General features: G+C 40.2%; 2 protein-coding genes across 5 annotated transcripts in view; both read left to right on the top strand.

Annotated features, from left to right (window-relative positions):
* The window catches only part of osbp2b (oxysterol binding protein 2b), a 48683-nt gene extending 36597 nt beyond the window's left edge, over positions 1-12086 (top strand). Inside the window, exons 5-16 of one of the 2 annotated variants that reach the window (XM_088008865.1) lie at positions 141-339; positions 1045-1122; positions 1277-1397; positions 2223-2289; positions 2731-2883; positions 3063-3308; positions 3479-3599; positions 4242-4345; positions 6345-6440; positions 7130-7314; positions 7454-7674; positions 9013-12086. In XM_088008865.1, the coding sequence (XP_087864991.1) occupies positions 141-339; positions 1045-1122; positions 1277-1397; positions 2223-2289; positions 2731-2883; positions 3063-3308; positions 3479-3599; positions 4242-4345; positions 6345-6440; positions 7130-7314; positions 7454-7674; positions 9013-9155 (1734 nt within the window). In that variant the 3' untranslated portion in view covers positions 9156-12086. The remainder of the gene's footprint in view (positions 1-140; positions 340-1044; positions 1123-1276; positions 1398-2222; positions 2290-2730; positions 2884-3062; positions 3309-3478; positions 3600-4241; positions 4346-6344; positions 6441-7129; positions 7315-7453; positions 7675-9012) is intronic. The other variant, XM_015007908.2, reaches the window with a different exon arrangement.
* Positions 12087-14545: 2459 nt separating this feature from the next.
* On the top strand, positions 14546-24811 carry LOC106930392 (uncharacterized). Of its 3 annotated transcripts, XM_088008864.1 has the most exons (17): positions 14546-15701; positions 15783-15870; positions 15979-16036; positions 18659-18739; positions 18897-19004; positions 19074-19158; positions 19270-19393; positions 19474-19566; positions 19644-19735; positions 19832-19898; positions 20192-20293; positions 20832-21035; positions 23096-23155; positions 23249-23445; positions 23545-23571; positions 23731-23797; positions 23876-24811. In XM_088008864.1, the coding sequence occupies exons 1-17, from the start codon at positions 15643-15645 to the stop codon at positions 24083-24085; spliced, it is 1722 nt and encodes a 573-aa protein (XP_087864990.1). In that variant the 5' UTR covers positions 14546-15642; the 3' UTR covers positions 24086-24811. The 3 variants fall into 3 exon arrangements, with proteins under 3 accessions (XP_087864990.1, XP_087864989.1, XP_087864988.1); XM_088008863.1 differs by lacking the exons at positions 14546-15701; positions 15783-15870; positions 15979-16036; ... (1 more) ...; positions 23731-23797; positions 23876-24811 and adding an exon at positions 16099-17077 and having other exon boundaries at positions 23096-23301; XM_088008862.1 differs by lacking the exons at positions 14546-15701; positions 15783-15870; positions 15979-16036; ... (1 more) ...; positions 23731-23797; positions 23876-24811 and adding an exon at positions 16099-17077 and having other exon boundaries at positions 19074-19393; positions 23096-23301.
* Positions 24812-24893: the final 82 nt, after the last annotated feature.

Raw genomic sequence — 24893 nt, 5'->3', positions numbered from 1 at the left:
GGTCATTCTAGACTTTTATGATTTTTTTGAAAACACTTTTTGTTGTTTTAACTGAGAATCTGTATCCTGCACACTTTCAGAGTATATTAGACATTTTAGCTATAGCTATGTAATCATTCCCATGTTCATATCTCCCTAAGGCATGTCGAGACTTTTTGGACCTAGCTGAGACTCACAGCAGAAGACTGCAGCGGGCGCTGCAACACGAGCGAGAGCAGCGTACCCACCTAGAGGAGACGATCGAGCAGCTCGCCAAGCAGCACAACAGCCTTGAGCGAGCGTGGAGAGAAGCACCCACGCATGCTTCCAGCACACCCAGTGCCCCAACCACCAGTCAGAGTGAGACCAAGTGTCTATTATTTCCTCGCGTGATTTCCTGATTTCACTGGCTAAAAGTCATGTGCAGCCCGAGGCTGGATATTACAGAGAATCCTCATGTGTAGGAAGAAAACTTTAAGTTGTGTCAGATGGTTTAGATTGGGAGATGGAGAAGTTAGAGGTGGTGATTACATTATCTAAAAATATTTATCCACTGGTCTGTTTATCCAAAAACTGTTGAGCCAAAATTTATCTTTACAAAAGCTCTCAATAGTCCCATAAACTCACATTTCGCTTGTTTTTAGATACTCCCTATAGGTGATAGAATATGTGTTTGCGTTCCCCAAGGAAAAATGATTACTTAGAGTTGAGTTCAGGAGTACCTTATCAACTTAGCACTATGTAGGAAGTAGTGATTTGGCTCAGTTTTAGTGACTGCTGTGTTCAAGCATTTTCAGTAGAAAATGAGAAAAATTAAACCTGCTTCTACTTTTTCAGTCATTCACAGAAGTTACAAATGAAAACAGACCAGCAGCTTTGTTCGTCTGGGCTTTTTTTCCTTTGAAATAAACAGATGACTGGAAAGATGAGCACAGAAAGTAGTCAGAAGAAAAACCAAACTATTTATATCTTTCTAGATTTCACAACTTAAATTAATATCTGTGGTGTCTGTAAGCATAGATTGCGAGTGTTTTTTCCCTCTGGATGCAGTCTTTTCATAAACAGACTTTGTGTCAGATGCTGATCATGCAAAGCACACTCAGAAATTGCATCACTCAGGCTACTTATGCAGCAGGAACATTGGTAATTTTACTTATCTTGTTATTCCTTGATTAATCACCATGGGTGAATGATTTCATGGTCATTGCTCCTGAATTTTGCAGAATACAAATTCAGCCTTATTAAGTATTTTGACTCTGATGTCTGTAAAGTCTGACATATTTAACTTTAACTGCAGGGAGTGAAAGGGTGAGCAAAGAAGACGCAAGTGACGAAGATGAGGATTCTGAGTACTTTGATGCCATGGATGACTCCACTGAGTTCATAACAGTGACTGCCAGTGAAAACGCGCAACACAAGTCAGTCTCCATGCAGTTTTTGTCCTTGGAAAAAGAAATGAATTGTATTGAAGTGACAAAAGCAAAAAAAAAAAAAAAAAAAAGAAATAATATTCATAGGAGTCAGCAAAAGATGTCTTTTTTATTTTAGGGTTATCCATTTTTTTGTAAATATCCAGGGAGTTTGGAGGTTTACCTGAATTTAATGCAAACTTTAATTTTGCCTTTATCTTTGTTCAATAAGTCAAAGTTTTTGTGTCCTTTACTCATTGATTTTGCTTTTGTTTGCTCTTAAAATGTCATTTATAATTCTTCTCAAAAAATGAACCAGCTATCTTGTCAGAGTAGAGACAGTCAGCAGTAGACAGAATCTGTGTTTTGGACAGTCTGTCTTTTATAGGAGGATGTCTGCATGTTCTAATCCTCCACCTTCTATTCTCGGGGTCCTCCGTAGTTTTTGCAGCTGTCTCAGGGATTGACTGTGTTATGCTCAGTCTGTGAGGGTGTAGCCGGCTGATATATCAAAGTAAAACCCGCATGCTGCCACAACCCAGGACTTCCTAATAGAGCATTTCATTTCCACTGCCAGATCTGTGCAATTTAAGTCACCTTTCAGCTGTTGTTTTGTTGTGGTGGATTGGTGTATTCCTCTATTCCAGAAACACCATTAAGAATCTGTATTGCTTTTGGAGAGCTTCGTTTCTACTCTGCAATTTCATTTATTTTCTGTGAATTTCATAGGCACTTTTATTCATCTATTTGTTTGTTCATGCAGATCATCTATTTGTTTGTTCATGCAGATCATCTATTTGTTTGTTCATGCAGAAAATGTTATTTTTATTCCAGGCGATCTCAGAGTAATTTAAGTGGAGCAATTGGAGGCCAGGCCAGCGACTGGAACCAGGAAGACCATGTAAGTGTCTGTCCTTCTAACAAGAATGAATAATATGTCTGACATTTGAAAATGCTGCTGACTCTTGTGCTCTCAGTATAGATCCATTTGTGGCTCTGAAGGGCTGACACTTCATCGATTTACTTGTATAACATTTACACTTGCTGTTCTCACAGAGTCTTTCACACACACACAAACGCTTACACGCACACACACAGCTTATTGCAGTGTTTCCTGCCATCATGTCGTCAGCCCTGTCTTGCCACAGATGTATGGTTTCATCATTGCATTAAATTTTAATAAGTCAAAGATCTGTTTAGTTTTTTGTTTTGTTTTTCTAGTCTGTTTTAAATTTCCTCATTTGAGTCACAGTCTAGTGACGTGTTGGAAGCCCCTTCGTGGGGACTGGAAGCATTTTTCTGAAACTTTTGGGTCCACTCCTATTTGTTCTCTCCATCCCAGATGTCTCCGATCTGTAATGATGTGTCAGCGAAGGGGCTGATGCGACGCAGGCAACACCGGACCCAAATCCCAGACAAGCCCAATTATTCCCTAAATTTATGGAGCATCATGAAGAACTGCATCGGCAAGGAGCTCTCTAAAATCCCGATGCCTGTAAGTCTGAGACATATGTTGCAATGTAAAATATTCAGACACCTTTTGTCAAAATAGAGCCACAATCTTTAAATTATTTCATTTTAATTCTGTGTGATAGACCAACATAAAATAGCATGCATTTGCAAAGCGGAAGGAAAATTATACATATTTTATACATAATTGTGATTCTCCAACAGGTGAACTTTAACGAGCCCCTGTCGATGCTGCAACGTCTCACCGAGGACCTGGAGTATCACGAGCTTCTAGACAAGGCGGCGCGCTGCGAGTCTTCCCTGGAGCAGATGTGCCTCGTTGCGGCCTTTTCCGTTTCCTCGTACTCCACCACCATCCACCGGACAGCCAAGCCCTTCAACCCCCTCCTGGGAGAGACCTACGAGCTCGACCGCCTGGAGGAATTTGGCTACCGCTCACTGTGTGAGCAGGTAACAGCTACAGGACAAAACGTGTTTACACATTTCCCAAAGTGCTTATGCGCATTTGACCCATAAACTGGTGTCAGGTCCTATTTTTCAAACGGGTGGATGTATTTTAAAATAGCATGAAGTGATTTCATTCTTTGTCCTTTAGCCTTTATGTCCTTGTTTCTGCTCAGGTGAGCCATCACCCGCCTGCAGCTGCACATCACGTGATTTCCCAAAGAGGCTGGACCTTGAGGCAGGAAATCACCATTGCCAGCAAGTTCCGTGGCAAATACCTCTCCATTATGCCTCTGGGTAAGACATTTCCCTGTCTGCTAAAACGGTTGTTATGGATTTGGTGAGAAACGTACGAGCTCAGGAATCTGTTCCAATCAGACTGCACGTAGATTTGCATTAGAGTTTTAGGATTGGGTAATAGAAATGAATTTTTTGTGTCAAAAAAACTTTTTTTTTAATTCTAGGGTTGTTTAGTAGCATTAGCACAAACAATGTAAACAACAGACCTGTTTGTATAAATTAGAGTTTCATCTGCAAAAATAAAACCAAAGTAGAATATATTATCTATATTGCTTAGGAAGACAAAGAGGTTTGTTGGTTCAGATAAATAGAAAAAAGATTTGTTTGGTTTTGAATCAGCCTAGTGATGCATCTGCCTGACTTTTCTCACTTGGTGTTGGACAGCTTCCATGTGATAAAAAGAAAAATAATGGGAATCATTTCTCGTGAAATGGATGTCATAAATATGCTGGGGTTATGTCTTAGTGGAAGTAGATAAAAGTGATTCTGCACAGAGCAATAAATACTAGAAAAAATGGTTTTTGAATCACAAATCCAATCCTATAGTCTTCATTTCACCTTTTATGACAGCAGGAAGCTTAATAATGCTATTGTAGTTATTCCTTCCTGTAATATTACTTTGTCCTTTTGTGTCCCCAGGTGCCATTCACCTGCATTTCCACGCCAGCGGGAACCACTACGTGTGGCGAAAGGTCACATCCACGGTGCACAACATCATTGTGGGGAGACTGTGGATTGACCAGGTTATTGAGCTCCTCTCTTTGTGAACGAGTCGTTTCTCTGCAGTACATGACCTTCAAATCTATCCTGTTTTTTATTATTATTATTATTATTATTATTATTATTATTATTATTATTATTATTATTATTATTATTTTGCAAATGTATGTGGTGCAGAGTACCAGACAGTGAAACATGGATTAATTTTAAACGTTGACCTTTATTAACAGCCTGAAAAACATTTTTAGAGGGCCCAGATTCACATGCATGACATTTGACTTTGGGTCCATTTCTTTTCCTTCCCCTGATTTAATTAAGTTTTTTTTTTTTTTTTTTTTTTTTTTGCTATCTTGTAGGACATTGCTCTCTCTGTTAGTGTCTTTTTATATGTCTGCAACCTTGGAGAAAAGCATAAAGGAGATTGTGACAGGAAATATTTATGCATTCTCAGTATTTCTAAAGGCTTTCAAAAGCCTGAATGTCTTGGCAATGTGTGTTGTCTTGCTTTTAATCACGTGTTTTTGCTGCCATCTGCTGCTGAAAAAGATAAGTCAGCAACTTAAATATTAAACTACAAAGCGTTGTCAGGAAGCCCGATCAGTTAAGCAGCTAAATAAATAAAACTAGACATGGTAACTATGATGACTTTGATAATGAGTTTTAATTTATCCATAGGTTTGCTGCTGGATCTGGGTTGTGGAGACATTTCAGACCTTTTACTTTAGTGGCCTCCCACAGCTCTTACAGGAAGCTACCTATGCCCTGTTGTGTCCTTCAGACCCAGAATACTTTATTCTGGGTCTGAAGTATTCAAGATTAAACATCTTGAATACTTTTTATGGGACAGATGCTTTAGCCATCTGCAGTCTCAGTGCAGAGGAACATTGTTTCTGCACTGAGGCCTGAATAACACTTATGGTATTAATTATGCTGTCAAATTTGACACTATTTGCCCTTTAAGTACACATACAATCTTCCAACAGACTCTGTTGAAAGAGGATAGTCCTGTAGGAGGCCAGCTGCCCATGCAAATGCAGCAAGCTGTTATAGGTCAAGTCTTAATTGGCCCAAAGCAGACTGGTACGGCATACTGCTGCAGTAGCAGTTCAGTCGTTCTACACGTCTACACAGCAAGACTGAAGCTGCCAGGATTATGAGCTCACCCACAGATTATGAAAACGGGCGGCCATGGAGTATGAAAAATCTGGAATCTTCCAAATAAGGATGGGGAAAATGAGTGTGGATATGGTTTTGAATTTCCAGACTTCATTCTTTAATTTCTTATCTAAAAGAGAACATAGTTTTGTCTTTGACTTTTGATTTGCCTCATCAAATCTTGTGTTTTAGAGCTCAAGCTACTAATAGGTGATGGTCTGTCTGCATTAATTGAGCTTCACTCACCTCGGCATGCCAAATGCTAGCGCCCCATCTAACAGCAGCATGACCTAGTTTTTGTTTACTTTAGCTGTTAATTATTTAAACACGCTGAGGCACTAATAGACTCTGTAAAGAGCTTTGAAGTCTAGATATGCAGGTCATCAGAAAAGAAAAACAATTAAACAAGAATGTGGGGTCATGGCAAAAGTAATATTTCTTGTGTTTACACCCCTCACATAAACTTAGGTCAACAACATAAGTAATATAAGTAACTGGGTTGTTTTTCTTTACCTTTAGACCCACGTTAGACATGTATTCATGAGTCTAACTAGGAAGATGGAGAAAAAGGATGGCAGCAGATTTAAAAACAGCAAATTCTCTATTGTAATTATTGCTGATGGTTAATTAAATATTTTCTTGTTTATTGGAAGTGCATTATGAACACTTATGTGTGCACTATAGCATCAAGCTGATTAATAGAGAAGACTGAACGGGTCCTTTTGGACTCTCTGAAACAGAGCAGAGAGTAATGCATCATGAGTCATCACATTTTCAAGCTGATGATTACCCACAGAGGAAAATTTGTTGTTTAGTCATGGTGCGAGTGTTTTCCTCATTAATAATGTTCCGTATGTGTTCACTCAGTCAGGAGACATTGAAATCATCAATAACACGACAAAGGAGACGTGCCAGCTGAAGTTTATACCTTACAGTTATTTCTCCAGGGATGTCCCACGAAAGGTAAAGGGTTAAAGTTACACACTTTGCTTATAGTTGTAATCAAACAGTTAGAGGTAAATTTGTACAGTGCAAATTGTACAAATTTACAAGCCTTTAAGTGAAAAAGGCTTTCACTAGAAAGCCTTTTTACATTTTGTGACGTCGCAACAACCAATCTCAATGAATGCCTGAAATTTGGAAGTTATGAAAGAGTGGCATAAAGAAACAAGGCGTCATGCTGTGGGAATGCTTTTCTTCAGTGTGAACATGAAACTGGTCAGACTTTGAGAAAACATGGTTTTAAATACGGGCTAATCTTCCTGTTGGAGGTTGCAGATACTTAGCTAAAACACTTTAGGTTCAGATCAAAGTCTGGTCATGTGTTGTTTGTCCAGGACTTCAGATTTTATGCAAAGAAAAATGGGCACAAATTACAGTCTTGTGCAAAGTTGGTAGAGAGTACTTCTGAAGACTTGCAGCTATAGTTGCAAGTACTTACTCTGGAAGGTGCTGTATGTACGAAGCATGTATATTGCAGCCTGGGATTTATTTTTTAACATTACATGTTAAATCAATTAAGCCTCTTTAAAGTTTGGACAGTATTTTTATGGCCATGCTTACGTTTGGTAGAGTTTTGCAATAATCTCCTAAAGTTTCAGTAGTGTGCGTTGACATTTCTAACGATGTACATGATACTGTCTCACCCCCAGGTAACAGGTGTGGTAGCAGACAGTGAAGGCCAGGCTCATTACATCCTCTCTGGTACATGGGATGAAAAAATGGAAAGTGCAAAGATCATTCAGAGCAGCGAAGGGAGCAGCGGGTCGGAAGGAAAGCAGAAGACAGTCTATCAGACCTTACCCCCCAAACTCCTGTGGAAGAAATACCCTCTACCGTAAGCCTCTGCTCCACAAATCAGACGACTGCTACTTATGAGTCATAGCTGTTGAGAAAAGGGCTGCGACGTCCAATCAATACTGCTGAATGTAAAACATCGCAATGTGACTCCGGCCAATTTCCTCTCACTCCGTCAGGGAAAACGCTGAGAACATGTACTACTTCTCTTCTCTGGCTCTGGTGCTGAACGAGCCGGAGGACGGGGTGGCGCTGACCGACAGCCGGCTGAGACCCGACCAGAGGCTGATGGAGGAAGGCCGGTGGGACGAGGCGAACAGTGAAAAACAGAGGCTGGAAGAGAAACAGAGAGCTGTGAGACGACGGAGGGAAGCAGAGGCTACAGATGCGCTGGATGAAGGTACATCTTATATAGCGAGGAGTTTAGTTTTCGAAGGAAGTGAGCGCTTCAATTAGCAGCTGTTTTTGTGTTTTTTCTTTGGTCAGAAGCCTGTTTGGATGTAAAACTTATTTTAAAATGTTTAAATGAAGAGATGAAAAGTAAATGTTTGAGGGTGAATTTCCCTAACCCAGACCTGGAACAATTCATCTAGACTGTCCCTGTTGGACAAATGCAGGTTTTTATTCAATGTACCCATGACTTGTCTTTCTTTTCCTCCCTCTGTTGATGGTCAGAGTGTGATTATGACTCTGGTGAGTGGGGGTCGTCCTGTGCCCCTCTTTTGTGCATCCCACACACACTCTCTCTCTCTCCATCATTTTGTGTGTCCTCTGTGTGCTCTGCCTCTGGATCTGCATGATACTCTTCTCATGTCGACTTCTTGAAATAACAGCTCAGGAAAACACATGACTTTTTCCTGCATACGTGTGCATTTTCATTCAGAACTGGCCTAAGATACGTGCCGACTTAAACATGAGTACAGAACCTTGCAAAAGCATTCATACCCCTTGAATCCTTTCAGATTTTTCCACATTACAACTAGAACCTGCAGTGTACTTTTAGCAATGCGTAGAAGCCCATGCCTGTGCTCAGGAAGGAAGAGGATGCAAGGTTTTCTTGATTTTTTTCTGTATTTACTTTTCATTTCTTTACTCTTATACACTTGAATAAAAGTAGGAAAGCTTAAAACGAAGGAACCCACCAGACAGCTCAAATGGTAAAAGTTTGCAGAGGTTTGAAGCGGCTGATTTCCATTTTCATTTGTTATAAAATGTAGAACCTATCAGTTACTTTGAACTTTGGAACAAAGCACTAGTTTGTTTTGATCCACAAAAAAAAAAAAAAAAAAACTCAGTAAAGTACTTAGAAGTTATTAAAAAAAAAAAAGAAGTGGAAGAGGGTTGGGACTTCTTTTGAGTAGGCTATTGATGCACAATTTGGAAAAACAAATGCTGAGCTTATTTTAGATATATTTGTCAAAAAAAAAATACAACTCACGCATCAAAAAGCTGCAGTTTCTCCTCCTTTCCAAGATATGCAATGACTATGTTATTTATTTATTTATTTTTCTCTGATATTATTTTTTTTTGTTTGACCATTTGCTCCTTAAAATCTTCATTCAAACTTGTTGCAGCTTGGTCCACATTTGGAGCTAACCCAAATGTAGTGCACAGACACTGGTTGCTTCTCATTTAAACACATTTCTGTTTTCCTCAGTAATTATTTGCTAGTGTGTCTTTTCCTCTCTGTGATTTCTGGACAGAGTTTTTTGAAGTTAAATCTGTGCTTCGTCCTCAGGCAGAGAATATGAAGGCTACCAGCCGCTGTGGTTTCACCAGAGGAGGGACTCGATCACCGGGGAGACAAACTTTGTGTACAAGGGAGGTTACTGGGAGTCGAAGGAGAGAGAGGACTGGAGCATGTGCCCTGAAATCTTTTAGCTCAGGAGCTCGTCTCGGATGACACCGACCTCACCGGACGGGGAGCCGCCCGGCCTCTGGGCTGCGGGCCGTAGAACAAAGCCGGCTTGTGAGCACCACAAGGACCTATAGGAGTGTGAGAAAGTGTGATTCACACAATATCTGATTACACATTACCTCCAAAAGTGTTTTTTGTTCATTTTGAACTTGGAAGATGGGGCGTTCCCTCAGCAGTCCTCCCTGCACAGTGCTGATTCTCTGCTGCTCCTCTAATAAACTCAGTGCACTTTTCCAGAATTCACTCCACCACAGACTAAAAGCAGCTGGACAGAAATTTCACGTGAATGCCGATTATTACTGGTGTGAAGAAATTATCAGGAACCACACTGAAACACAACAGTGTTGACTACGCACGTCAGTATTTCCTCTTAAAGACAAACGTCCTCACATGTCAATCAGTAAAACCCTTAATCTCAGTAATCCCAGTTAACTATAAAACATAAAGTAACTCCCTGATTGCATGGAGACGATTACAATCAGGTTGATTTGCACAAAAAAGTTTTAAAAATATTGCTAAGACCGATTATATGTTATACACTGAACTACTGAACAGAGTTTAAAACGCAGATCAGACAGCTCAAGTGCAATTATAGGAAAATCATTAGAGGAAAACTGAATTTTGAAGTAAATAGTTTTTAAAATATGAATGCCAGGCTGCCAAAAAAACTCTACTACAATATATTAAATAAGTAAATAATTAAGTGAAAGTAGTAAGTTAGTCAGATTTTATACAAATAGATTTTTTATTTAATTAATTTGATATATCACATGCCAGAAAGCTATTTTATTTGAAGTGGAAGTTGGTGTTTCTCTTAACTCATGACTATAGAGATGCAGTTTTTGTTTTTAGGAGACCCTTCATGTAGTCAGAGAAAAATGACATTTAAAGGATACTTTATAGAAGTATTTTAAATCAAAGTTGCCTCTTTGATCCGTCATCCAAAGATCCTTCAGATATTTTTCCATTTGTGATTGTGATTAGCTAAATTATATAGGAGTGGTGGAAACATTTAGGTGGCACGCAGTGCGTTCTACATTAGAGCCACGTCAAAACATTTATTTCACATTTACTGAACTCTTCATTCAGACCTTTGAAAGCACTTTTCGCTGTGCTTGACCGGAGCTGTGCTTCTCAACTCGTGAGTTGAGAGCCGTGGCGGCTGGAGAATAATGTAGAAAACAATAGATCAAATGTTTTTACATGTTGGAGTTGAAACTGTTTGCAGTCACCTTCACTGATGTTATGTCACTAAATGAGGGCCGGACACTTCTTCTCTTTGCCAATTCTTATCTTTGAAACTTTTTTTGTTTTAATTTATTCTGCTGGAGGATATTTTGCACCAAACATGTTTCAGTTTCTACCCACCTGGAGAGCGTTTCACACCTGCTTTGATGACAGATGTTTTAAAGTCATTTCTGTCATAAACAGACATGACTTTATTGTAGAAATAATATATTACTTCTACGAGATATTGTTGTAGAAATAATATATTGTTCAAGGCCTCCAGAGGTCCCAATCCACCATGTTTTATCAGGCCAACGTTAAACCAATATGAATAGAAAAGGGGTTTAATGTCAAACTCTGTACATATACAGTCATACATGGGAGCTGACCATTTTATAACTATCTCCATAATTTATTATTATATCTAATAATCAAAACAAAAATAGAAAGCTGTGCAGTGGTTAGAGTGTATTTTTTTACAAGTGATGAAGGAATGTCATGACTAGGTGTACGTAAACATGCAGATTTGAATTGACGAAGTTGTGAATGAACCTGTAGCCTCCTGAATAGATTTTGTCAGATTTAAACAGAGGGTGCAACTCGAGGGTTTATCTGATCATCGAATCAAAAACCTTTTCATTTTTGCATTTTTTTCCTCATTGACCATTTTCACTTGTGCCAACAATCGCAGGCGTCGACCGCGGTGTCGAAACTCAAAAAGGTTGCGAACCGCTGGACTCGGAGTGAATGCAGATGGCCTGAATTGAGGTTTAGAAATCTCCCCTCTGTGCATGTTTTACCTTTACCTTGTTTTCTGGTGCTCACACACAGCCACCGCCCCTCTGTAACCCCTCGGTCATTGTACAAAAAAAATCTGCACCTTATCACTGACCGAACGTTCAGCCTGCGACTTGTTGGTGTTTCTTACTCGAATCCCACTCACTTTGCGGGGCGGGGAGGGGGGGATTCAGCTGACAGGCGGGTAAAGATGGTTGCAGAGGCAGACGGGGCTGGTTCCTGTTGCACTCCACTGTGCGGTCGGCTGCAGCCACAGAGGACTGCCTCAGCTGCTGCTGCTGCTGCTTCGACACCAAATCATTATTCCTTCACTGTTCGCGAACATGCTGATCTGGGATCGGCACACAAAGATACACAGAGTCTTTTTGCCTTTAACTGACTGAATAAGGGAACGAGTCCCCTGACCTGTGCACTACGAGTCTATGGTGACAAGAGTTTTAAAAAAAAAAAAGAGAGTTAGTATTTTTTTGTAATTATTGTTAGGAATGTAGAAATCATGGCTGGAGGTAATTGTACCTACTATCTAGTCAATTTGTGTGAATATTTTGTCATAATATTGTAAAAATGATGAATAGTTCTACTAAACTATGTGTGGAGTATCTGTACAGAAATTACAGAGAGCCTGAAGGATTTATTGTCTCTTTTAACTTCTAACCTGAACTGATTCTGTCTGAGATAACCTTGAGAAATGTGTAATTTGGCCAAAAAACAGTCAACACAATAAAATGTGCTTTTGATAGAGTCCTTAAGGCTCGCATGTTAGAAATGTTTTCCTCTGATGTGATGATGTGGAGAAAATAATATCCTTCCCATTTGTCTGGATTGATTGAAGAAGATTTTTGGTTTGAGAATACAAGATCATAAAATGACTTCTGTGAGCTTATTTAATAATGGCATCATGATTTGACAATAATGAATCAAAGTCCTTCCAATGATCATTCTCTCATAATTTAATTGTGGACACAGCTCTGGGGGGAAAAAAAAAGACCACTGCAAAATTATCAGTTTCTATGATTTTACTTTTTATAGGTTTATGTTTGAGTAAAATGAACATTGTTCATTTATCTTATGAACGACTGACATGTCTCAGAAATTACAAGCAGAAATGTAGCATTTATTTGCAGAAAATGAGAAATGATGCAGCGCTTTCAGACCTCAAATAATGCACAGAAAACAAGTTCATATTTATTTAGAAACAACAGTACTGATGTTTTAACTCAGGAAGAGTTCAGCAGAAATCAATATTTGGTGGAATAACCAGGAGGTTTTCAGTCTGGTTCAGTGCAGTGGGATCTTATTTTTTTCCAGAACTGTATGTGTATGAACATGGTTCATATATGAACATGACACACACTCCAGAGGCCAAACCATAAGATTTCAAAGAAAGGCGACACCCACCTGACTTTCAACGCCTCCACCAGCCCTCCCTCCCACCCAGCGGCAGAAAGAGGCCATGGCAGCAGGTTGGTTACTCGTAAGCAGCTTTTGGATCCGACTGACCGCAGTGGTTCCCCTGGACTCCAACATGGGACCACAACAAAACCCGGTGCCATATGGAAATACACAATCAGACCTCTACTAATCTGCCTGCCAACAGCAGGAACAGAAGCCCTGGATAAACCCAAAATGGCATCCAGGTATTTGACCCGGCTGAGGAGGCGGCCGGATCCCCTGCAGAGTTTATCCCCCAAATTGTCTTGGCTCTCTCAAAACCATAAATTGAAGAGTAGTGAGAATTTAGATGAGTTGATCCAAAATATGGAGTAAGTCTTAAACCAGCAGTGGATGAATGCAGCCATGAGAGAAATGGACAACACGTTTTGAGGTGTTTTGATTCTGAGACTCACTCTCTGAACAAAAGGAAAGTGAGCTGAACAGATCATTCATAGAGGGACATGTGGCCCAAGTAATCACACCTGACTCTGTGGAGCAAAAGCAAGCGGTGCAGTAGAAAATGGCTCCATGTGATGTTTGAGTTATTACATGTTAATTGTCATGTGGAGCTTGGGATTATTTGGATCAGTAGTTTCAAAATATCACGACTTCAGTGGCTGATGGTGAAGTTGCCTGCGTTGTACTTGGCACCACCAGAAACAACACAGTGAGTGTTCAGATCCATTCAATAGATTAAAATAAAAAAACTATTTATTTATAAGCTTCATCACCAAGTGAATCTCATTTCATAGATTAATTTCACATGGATGGTTCCCAGTCTTTATTTCTGATAACTATGATAATTTTCATCTTGCATGACATTTAAAATTATGAGTATTACATCAGATCAGTAAGAAAAAAAAAGAATACAAACATGTAAGCTTAATGAAAAGTGTCTTTAATACCTGCTTGTAAAGGTACTTGTAATCTGACAAAAGAGATTAATCGGGACATATATTCTAATTTATTGAACGTGACTGTAAGTCTGTCAAAATTGCTGATGCTTCAAACTGAGCAGCTGTAACCAGAAACCAAAGTTTCTGAGTAGTAAAAACAATAGACAATTAGAAAAACTTTAAACTCCTTCCACAGTTTTTCATTCCTCATCTCTTTCTCCTCAAAGGTGCCAAAGGTAATGAAACATGTTGCGTTTCACTATGGAAACGCAGCATGTTGGTATCTTCATGTTGCGTTTCCATAGTGAACATAATTTGTGAGAGATGAAGATGGTTCCTCCTCACTGGATGCTGCTCAGATCTGTGGCAGAATAAAAGTATGACGGCTGAAGATTCATTTCGCCTTTTCTTTGACTGAAAGCATCGGCACATAAAAATGCCGCTTGCTTTCAACTTGTTTCCTCAGAATTTGTACAATAATTAAAGTCCAACAGCAAATGTAATTTTCCTTAAGTGTAAAATTAGTCAGACAAATAATGTTTTTCTACAAAAGACTGACATATAACAATAACCTTTTAAATGATGTGCTTATGCACCTTTCCAATATGTCCAGACCAATATAAAACAGAAAAGCGAGTCCAGACTTCCCTCTCCTGGCCATGAAGGCCATGAATATCTTATCTTCTTTAAGATATTCAGCTTCGCCTGAATATCTTAAAGAAGTCCGTTGCAGGAATGAGAGCCTTTGTACTACAGCAGTCATCATAGTGGCCAGACATAAATTTTGTTAGACGTCTCTGCTAAGATTTAAAACGGTGATGACAGCACAGAAACCCAAAGAATATTAGTGAACTGGAGGCACGAGGAACACTGCCAGGAGAAATTACAGTCTGATGCGTCAAACTTTCAGCAGATTATCACAACAAAACAGTTGATTTACCTTCCGAAAGTCAATATACATGTATATGAACCGTTTTCCCATTGTGGGCTCTGAAAAGAGACGAAGGAGAAATTTAAATTTAGTTTCATTTTCATTTCTTTTCTCCAACACATTTTTCTTAATAATTGACTTGGTGCTTGCTTTCTGATTCAGAGGAACAGTGCATTGGTTCAACTGTGTGAGACTCATCAATGATGAGCATTTTATGCTTTTTACCCCATTCAAGCAAACCTGTTTTACATAATATTTTTTGTGGGGATCAAATGTACAGCTGAAAGTCCTTAAAAGTCCAATAACTGTCCTGGATTATTAGTTTCCCCTGTGGATTCTAGTCAGAAACTCTGATACTAATGTTGGTGCCCCTTTTTCTTTCAGCTCTCACTGCACATGTGCAAGCGGGAGCTGTTTAAGTGTTTCCATAGCAACTAGTTTTCCCAGATTTCCCTGAGCAGCAGCAGGTTTTCTTTAGGAATCAGGAACTTTACTCACTTTGTCTGCTTAAAGGTAAGCGACAAGGCAACACATAGTAAGTTCTCTCTTGCTTGCTTTTTCTTTCTTTCTTTCTTTCTTTCTTTCTTTCTTTCTTTCTTTCTTTCTTTCTTTCTTTCTTTCTTTCTTTCTTTCTTTCTTTCTTTCTTTCTTTCTTTCTTTCTTTCTTTCTTTCTTTCTTTCTTTCTTTCTTTCTTTCCTTCTTTCTTCCTTAGTTCTGACGTTTACCAATCCACATTTTGCTACTTAACAATTTCCAACAGCATCCAGGGGAGCTTATAGGTGTTTAATAAGTTTGTCGGCACCAAATCAAGTCTGTCTGTAGATAAAAAAAAAATCACAAGTTTGAGTTTGTTTTAAGCATGAAGCTACAGAGGTTTTCAAATCAATGTAAAATCTTGTATTAAGGCATTTAAATGAAACATTACGCCCTTTGTCTTTAAAGCTCATTTAGCAGTGAGGGAGAAACTGAGACAGTCTGCTGTCTCCTTGGTGAAAGAGCTTCCCAACAAGCTGACCAGGTTTCCTTGTCAACTGGGCAACAACATTCCTCACTCTCACATGAATCATGGCTGACGGTCATGGCTCAAACGCCGGTTCATACTGGGGACAGAAATCTATTTGGTATGAGAAAAACAGCTGAATGTTTCTCTGCAGATTTAGGGCATGGCTGGCCTTTACGATGAGGGAAGAGACACAGAAGAGGCCAGCAAACTTCTTTGCTCCGGTCAGAAGTTTTAAAGCTTTCCTTATTGCTCGCTCTGTTGTAAATTTGCTCCTTACGTTTAACCTCTGTTTCCCCTCTTCGATGCAGATCAAAAAGACAGCGTTCCCAGACCGGATCACTGTGACCTCCTCCTGGATGCGATAGATCGACAACTTGATCAGCTCCAGGTCTGCTATAATGCTCTTTTTTTTTTGGTCCATTTTCTCTCCCATAATATTTTAACTAAAAGTTATTTCAGAAAATATCCTTGCTTTTTTTTTTTTTTTTTTTTGCAGATTATGTCTCCAAAACCAAAACGTGATGTGGTTCCTACATCAAAAACTGGCAAAAACGGTAACGTATGCCATACATTCACCAGAAAAGAAGTGAAAGTTTTCTTTGCACACAAGTGACAACAGATGTTTGGTTTTTATAAGCTGCTCTGAGGGGGGATGGATGTCTGAAAACTCAAACTAATAAAACTTGCATTTCATTGCGCATTGCAGTGATAAAGAAAATCACTGGTGATATTTTTTATTAAAACATTCTTTCAAAACGTTTGCCCTTTTGTCTCGTTGGAGGCACATATGCATGCAGAAATGAATTACTAGGTGTCGAAGCATCAAGTATCAATATTTATTTATTCACTTTTGTTTAGAACAAACTCAGCTCACCTTGCAGATCCCATTTTTACTGTATTTCTACTTCAAGTCTTGGTAAAAGTCTCTACCAGTTTTGCACCTCTAGACTAACTTTACCATTTTAAAAAGCTCCAGCTTTTATTTCTGGAAAAAAAGAAAAATCACACATCATTTTTGCATCAACTCCACAATAATGCACTAATCTTAGTTCTTCCTCTTATAATGTAAATGAATGACATTGCAATTTGTAGTTGCAATGTTTTCTTCTCTCCCCCAGAAAATACGCTGACCTCCTGGGATGTTTCTGTTAATAACAAGGAAAGCAGAAGAAGTCTGGACGTAATCCTCAGGGGCAAAGAAGAAACTAAATTTTGTCGGGATCAGGTCGCCTGGAGGCTTCAGAGGCTTCTTGGAGAGACGCTTCCTCTTTCAGAGAGTATCTGCTCTGAGGCAGACCTGTCTCCATTTGGAAATACGGATCAACCAGACAGCGAGAACAAGACAGAGCGGACAGAAATCTCCGACAGTGACACTCATGAAAGTGATCAAAACTGGCAACGTCCAGAGGAAAGAAGGTCGGAAGCAAGCGACACGGCGATGGCTCGTGGTTTACAGTCGAACAGATCTGATCCAGAAAGGGAAGACGGTGCGTTTCTTTCTGACAGCCGTGGAGGAAATATGTCGCGCCGTCATGAGAGGGCAGGAGCCGGAGAGGGAAACAAGACGCCACTGAGGCCTGGAGACCGCAGCAGCGGTAGGTGCAATCTGGCAACAAGGTGTCGTCATGCATCTTCTGGATTTTTCCAGGTGGCGGGAATGAGGCGAAAACAAATACTCCCCTATGGACGTCGATCTGTTTATCCTGAAACGTGTTTTTGGCTCAAATCAGGTTCACTACAGTTGCATAATTATTGTGTTTGACTTGTTAGAGTTTGTCCTTTTCTTTTATCCTTTGAAGAATCTTGATGAGCTGCAACAACATTTAACTTCCCTTTGGGATTAATAAAGTATTTTTGAAGTTTTATTATTATTATTATTATTATTATTATTATTATTATTATTATTAGAGTTGATTTTTTTAAATTGAATGACTTTTAAAGGTTTAGTTAGATAAAGCTTGGTGTAAAAGAAATGCATCTGCATGTATTACACCTGGTGCCCATTCACAGCCATGGAAAAAATAAAGTTAAACCTTCATTCTAGTATTTCACATAATCTCTATGTATCTAGGGATTATCATGTTGGCTATCTGTTTAATAAACAATGATCATGTGGAACCTGTTGCATTAAGTATTGAACCTTGGAAGTCAGATAAAAAAACAAACAACAACAACAAAAAACAGGATTATTTATTGGTTAAAATGCCAGACATGATAGAGGGTGTTCTCTATTTCTACCATATCGGTCTCAACACAAAGAGAGTGTTTGCGACTGTGTGAGCCTAGACCAGGAACATTTCTACCAAATAACAGAAAATATTACAATAAATTGTTAGCATTTGTTTGTGGGCACATTTTGTTCAGACACTTTATGAAGAAACATCACAGTTTTGCTGGGAAGTAAAAAGAAAAAAAAAAGAATAATCTTTGCTTTCTATCTTTGATCTCTGGAAGAAAAATAAGTCAGAGAAAAAAAAATGTTAAATGGGTTTAGCTTTTTGTCTTTTCGATTATGTCAGTTTCAGGACTCCGTCCTCTTTCAGTCTGTTCTTCTCTCTTTTAATCAGGCCTTATTTTTGCTTTTCATCGGTTGTCTGTTAAATCCTCTATTGCAACCTAAGCATTTAAATTTAAAACAAAGAGGATTTCTTGTTGCCTTCAACAACCCTTGTTCTACCATTTCTGTTTTTGCATTTCCTTTTGAAACCTCTAGATGTTGTGAAAGGAAAAACAAAGAGGATTATAATACTGATCAGCTTGCAAGGCTTAAAGCCTCTAATCGAGGTCTTGGCTGTAAAAACTTTACTCGGTGACGGTGTTGACTCGGTTTATTTCGGCTCGCTTCGTTTCCTCCCCCAAACACCCGTCAGAGTTACAGCCTCAGCAGTTTCTCACTTTGTTACCTTGGGGTGATATCTCTGTCTTCAAATCCTTTGTTCTGAAGTTACAGCTAAAGTTTTGTTTCTAATTATATTCATTGTGCTCATTTGGGATTTTTTTTCTAGCTTTTATTTTCTGGCAAGAATAAATTCCAGTTGGTTCTCCTTCTTCATGTCCAATCTGAACAGGTCGAATTTGAATTAGGAAAAATGTAGATCTGCGACTAAACTGTATGAACCCTGTTCATCAGGACGCCCAGTCGACCTCAAGCAGATTGCGTTTTGTTTCTGTTCCAGGAGTTGCAACATGGAGCTTTGGCGACATGTCCACTGACGGCAATTTTGATCTGGACATCACTGAACAGGTCAGGCGGAGAGGTAGGCGCAGCAGGAGCCAAAGAGGAAACATTAAGGACAAAAAAAAAAAAAAATGTGGGATGCAAAAACTTTAAATAAAGATTAAAAAACATGTTTTAAAATAAATATATTTAGCACTCCATAAACATGTTTGTAACCTTTTCCGCTCCCTCACAAGGGTGTTGCTCCTTCATGGAGGATGTTGGTGATTTGAATGCCAGCTGCGGTCAGCACTGTGACAGTGACTCAGCTGGAGAGGAAGAGGGAGAAACTCAGTTTACAGCAGGTAAATAAAAAAAAAAAAGACTGAATTTTATTAAACAATAAACAAGCTGTTTGTTTTATAATTACAAAGCTAGGAGATTCCCTGATGGACGGGAACAGAAGAAAAGTTTTTCTGCGTCCTCCAACAGTCAGCAGAACAACAGAAAAACCGACAGGTACGCAGAAGATTTTTTTTTTTGTGATTTTCAACATTTTAAAGGTTTTGTGACTCCCTTGTTTTTCAGTTTCTCACGCTTGTATTTATTTATTTATTTTTATTTTTTCAGTGAAAATAAAGACAGCAGTGAAGACATTAAAAACCCCATCAGGACGTCCACTCCAGTGAAGACATCAGAGAGGCAGCTGTCAGACTGCATCAACGTGAAAGAGGAAGTCTTTGACCTCCGACGTGTAGGAATAGAGCTCGCCTTTTACGACATTCATCAGAAATCCTCCCGCGTGTCTGCAGCAATGTTTTGCTTTTTGTTTAGAAATGCGAGAATGAGGAGAAGATGCTCAGATCAAAGTGGATTCAGCTGAAAGAAGTTGAGCTTTGTCTCTCCGAGCTCCGACAGAAAAAGAAGGTGTGTTGCGTAGTTTAAGAAAAGGACGTAAGATCAAAACTCTAGTTTGAGGCCTCAGTTTATTGCTTGTGACGCAGGAAGCCGCCCGGCAGCTGGAACAACTGTCTGCAGATACGACTTGGATGCAGAAGGAGAAAAGATCTTTGGAGTTTGTTCTGAGAAACAGCAGGTCGGAGAAATAATCTGTTTGCTACAAAGTTCACCGACGTGCTTGTGTTTTGGTTACTCAAACAGTGAAACAATGTGAGTGTGTGTCTGTGTGTAGGTACCAGCTACAGCAGTTGCAGAGGCAGACAGAGTCGCATCTGAAAACTGTGTTCTGGTGGAAGAAGGTAGTCCAGCAATAAATCCCGTTTTTTGGTTTTAAACGACTTAATTTTGATTTCTTCCGTTCTCGCACCGTTTCTCAGACAGAATCGTATTAAAACGTCACTGCAATGGATCAAACCACAACTGAAAACCAAATAATAAATGATCATAGGAATGCTGCTATCTGTGTGTTTTTCCAGTATTTTTCCAATGTTTGTCTTGGATTTGACAAAATTGGGAGCAAAAATGTGTTTGTTTTTCTGCGAATGTGTTTGGAAAATGTTTTTAACTCATTAATGACTTCCTGGAGCAACAGCTGGAGGAGCTTCATGAGGAGCTGCACAGGGCAGGGAGCTCACCGCTGAACAGATGTGCATGTCAGCAGAAACAGCTGGAGAAAAGGCATCAGACTGAGGAGGTGACGTTCTCTTCTTTCACTATCTATGTCAATTCCCGTGCAAAATATGAATAAAACAATACTGGAAGGATTTGCTAGCGCCTGCAACCTATGAATAAAATCAAATGTTTTATTCAGATATTGAATCACTTATAGTTTGGTTTTGCTTTAATATACAGTATTCATTTGATTCAAATAAAGATTTCTTCTTCATCGATCAGACCACATTCTCCTTCATTACTGTAGTCCGTCCAAAAATGGGTTTTTGTCTTGAAGGCAGTAGTTTTCTGGATTTTGGTTAGATGTTTTTTTTTTTTTTGTTTTGTTTTTTTCGGTGCAGTAAAAAGCTGTGCAGTTTTTTTTTTTTTAGAAGTGTTGAGGAGTTGAAAAATACATTGTTTTTGATTTTCCAGTTCAGATTAATGCTAATGATATCAGCATTCTGATATCATTTAATATAAATATTTCACCAGTTTGTAATGTTTTTTTCTATTTTACTTTAGATGTTGATGGGTGAAAGGTTACATGTTGCTTCTGCTTTTCTGCCTCTCACTTTTAGCCCCCTGATGTTCAAGTCAGCGAGCTCCAGCACGAACTGGGAGAATGTAGGATCGAGGTGGGAACGCTGGGCCAAATGTTGGCGCAGAAGGAGCTGCAGCTGACGGGTCTGCAGGAGGAACGGGACTCTCTGCAAGCGGACAGAGACGACCTGATGAGGGAGCTGCAGCTCTACAGAGAGCTGGAAGAAGCTCAGGTGGCGACGGTAGGAGCTGAGGATTTCTAATCCTCGTGGCAAAAGTATTCACACTTCAACAGCAGCACAAACGTTAATGAGTTCATCACAAAGTTGTACTAAGCTGTGAAATGGGGGGGGGATGACATGGGTTTCAAATATATTTTCTTTGCAAAATCTTTAAATCTCGTTCAGACAGGATGGATGAGAGAGTGTTGGTGAAAACACATCTTACCAAAGTCTTGCTGCCTTTAAGAACTTTTCTTCCAGGTTTGCTCTGTATTCATCTCCATACTCTTAAGTTTCCATGTTTCTATGTACTGGTGAAAAGTATATCCGCAGCATGATGCTGCCAACACTATTTCAGGATGGCGATGGTGTGTTCAGGATGAAGTCGGGTGTTTTTCTAGTCATTCATAGTGTTTTGCATCGTCTACCACACGACGCTGTCTCCCCAACTTGACTTATATTAAGAACTCTCTGAAAACAAATGCATGCCACACTTTTCAGACCGTTTTCATCTCTGTTATTATTATAAAGTATCTTTTTTTTCAATTGGCTTCTTAATTATGCACTGTTTGTGTTGATTGAGCGTATAAAATCCTCCTAAGCTATTATAAAATATTTGCTGTGGAGCATGACAAAATATTGAAAGAGGACAAGAGTCTTTGAGGCACTCGCTGTAAATGCATGTCTATGTTTTGGGTCTGAATGACTATCGGCCAATAGCCCTCACGCCGATAGTCACAAAGTGCTTTGAAAGACTGGTAATGACCCACATCAAAGCCACTATCGACGTCACCGTAGACCCTCACCAGTACGCCTACAGGAAGAACCGCTCCACAGACGATGCCATTTCTTCTGTGGTCCATACTGCTCTCACTCACTTGGAGAAGAGGAACTCCTATGTTCGTCTGCTATTTGTGGACTTCACATCGGCTTTCAATACAATAATTCCTCAGACCCTAATACATAAACTCTCCTTACTTGGACTGCGCACTTCACTTTGCAACTGGGTCCTGGACTTCTTGACCAACAGGCCGCAGTCTGTGAAGATTCACAACATCTCCTCCTCCACCACAGTCCTCAGCACTGGCTCCCCACAGGGCTGTGTGCTGAGTCCCCTCCTGTTCACGCTACTCACATATGACTGCTCTCCTCTCTATCCTGGCTGTCATATTGTGAAGTTTGCGGATGACACAGCAGTGGTTGGAAACATCACAAACGGTGATGAGTCAAGCTACAGACAGGAGGTGGAAAACCTGGAGGCCTGGTGCAGGGAGAACAACCTCTGCATCAACGTCAAGAAGACGAAGGAGATGATCGTGGACTTCAGACGGAACACACACGTCCATTCCCCCCTGCTAGTCGGAGGATCTGCGGTGGAAGTTGTCTCCAGCTACAGGTATTTGGGCGTGCACCTGTCCAGCAACCTCACCTGGAGCAAAAACACCTCCGTTTTGGTCAAGAAGGCAAATCAGCGGCTCTATTTCCTCAGGCGGCTGAAGCGTGCAGGACTGGGGAGCTCTGTCCTCACCTCCTTTTACAGATGTGTGGTGGAGAGCGTGCTGTGCTCCAGCATAAACGTGTGGTACGGCAGCTGCTCTGTTGCAGACAGGAGAGCTCTGCAAAGAGTGGTGAAGGCGGCACAAAGGACTGTTGGAGTCAACCTCCCCACCGCCACAGACATCTACACCTCCAGATGCAGGAAAAGGGCCTCCTGCATCATGAAGGACCCTACTCACCCAGCACACTCACTTCTTGTCCCGCTCCCCTCAGGTAGGAGGTTGCGGAGCATCAAATGCAGGACAACCAGACTGAGAAACAGCTTCATACCAGAAGCTGTGCGACTCTTAAACTCCCATCATCCTCCCTTATTGCACTGCTCTTAGCTATACACTTTTCCTACCTATAATATTGTGCTCTTGTAGTGCCTTTATATTTTTATATTTTATACTTTTATATTTATATTTTTATATTTGGATGTAACTGGGGCTGTGACTCTCAATTTCGTTCCACCTCATGTGATACGTGATGTGAATGACAATAAAGTATCTTGAATCTTGAATCTTGAATATTCCTTTCGGCAGCAAGAACTCAACCTCCAGAGGAAAGAGAAAGATCAAGCTTTAAAGGCACGTCTTATTCAGGTGCAAACTTTGAATACAAACGCATTTTTTTTGTAAGCATACACAAATAGTCTTAGTTGCTGAAATTCTTTTTTTATTCTAACTTGTGTTGAGGAGCACATTGAGGAGTTGCGCAGTCTGAAACGTGTTCCTTGGTCTGAGGGAGGGGCGGCAGCGTGTCTCTGCAGGCAGCTGAAGGCCCGGGAGCAGGAGCTGAGGCAGCTTAAGACCAACACGGCTCAGTGGAAGCAGCAGACTGCGGCTCGCCTCGCAGACGGCTTTGCCGAGCAGCTGACGGCTGACCTGGAGAGGTGACGCAAAATCATCCTTACAGCACGTCTCGTGCATGTTTCACTTCAGTCGTGGCTGTGCGTCCATGACAACACTTTCAAACGTTTTCCATCCCACAGGTGCAAGACGACGCTGATGAGGTGCAGGTAACAAATAACACAGTAACTAACCAGCTAATATAAAAAAGTATCGTTTCAATCTGAAACTGCACAGTAGATGGATCATTACCTGTAGGCGTAAACATGTACGTTCCTGCTGGTGCTGTGTGTGTGGTTTTTTTTTTATATTAATATTCATTGTGGCAGCTTTTACAGGAATGCATCAAAGATGAAAGAAACAAGTCCTGACGGAAGCACCATGTCTGGGGCAAAGGTAGATGACATGTAGATGACACCTACTCCTTCAACAAACACGCCAACACCGTTCCTGTTCTCTCCTTTCTTCCATCAGGAGTCTCAGGAGGCTGTTTGCTCCCACTTGCATCATGCAGTGGTCTGCGCTGCTGCACACGTCCCCTCAGACATCTCTCTGTTTCAGCTCCTTTGCTCCCTGCAGAGCAGAGTGAAGCAGCTCCAGGTTTTCCCAGACACACTGAGCTTTGATGTGTCAGGATCCTCTCTGACAACAGCGAGAGGGGAATTACCCAAAGGAGATTTTTGAGGATATTTCACTGCTAAGCATAATCGCAGGCTGTGCAGTGGCATACAAAAGTATTTACACCCCTTGGAGTTTTCTGTATTGCAACCACAAACTCTCCCGTGGGGGACGGTGGCTCAGTGGTAGTTGAGGGTTTGATTCCAGCTTTCTCCTGCCACATGATGATATGCCCTTGGGCAAGGCACTAAACCCCAAGTTCCCCTATGTGAGTCTGAATGGCTCTTAAGAGTCTTGTGTAAAGTGCTTGGAGCTGTAAGTATTCGAGAAAAGCACTAATAAATTTGGCCCATTCATGTTTGATAATAGACTAAAACAAATTGGAGCAAAATCGAGAAGAGGAAGGAAAAGGAGACGTGCCGTGCCAGTTTTTATTTTTTTTTTCAATTAAAATTTTTTTAAAAATGTGGATTAATATCCAGGTCCCACTGAGTTAATTCCTTGTAAAAGCATTCTTTGTGGTATGACTCCAAAACCTCACAACTGAAATGATGTTGAATGTATTTTAAAGCCAATCAGTGGCAGTCATTATGACTCACTCACTGTTACATCTGCATGTGGTAGAAGAATAAAAGGCAGGTCACTGTGACATAAGGCAGCATTCATCTGCGCCGAGGAAAAGGGATCTCCCGTGGCCTGTCGACACAGTGAACTGTGAATGAGTTGTGAACTGTAAATTAAATCATGCCACTTTTGTTAAATAACCTAATAAAACTGTCATGTGTGAGGAAACCCTTGTGTAATGTTTTACATGCCAAAGCCAAACTAAATGACATCATGACTTACGGAAATGCTCAGGAAAAGAAAGGGACGC

The sequence above is a fragment of the Poecilia mexicana genome, unplaced genomic scaffold (assembly GCF_051168715.1).
Source record: "Poecilia mexicana isolate PSO_F unplaced genomic scaffold, ASM5116871v1 scaffold_9, whole genome shotgun sequence".
NCBI lineage: Eukaryota > Metazoa > Chordata > Actinopteri > Cyprinodontiformes > Poeciliidae > Poecilia > Poecilia mexicana.
Note: the sequence above shows the minus strand (reverse complement) of the source record. Positions and strands in the feature narration are given on the sequence as shown.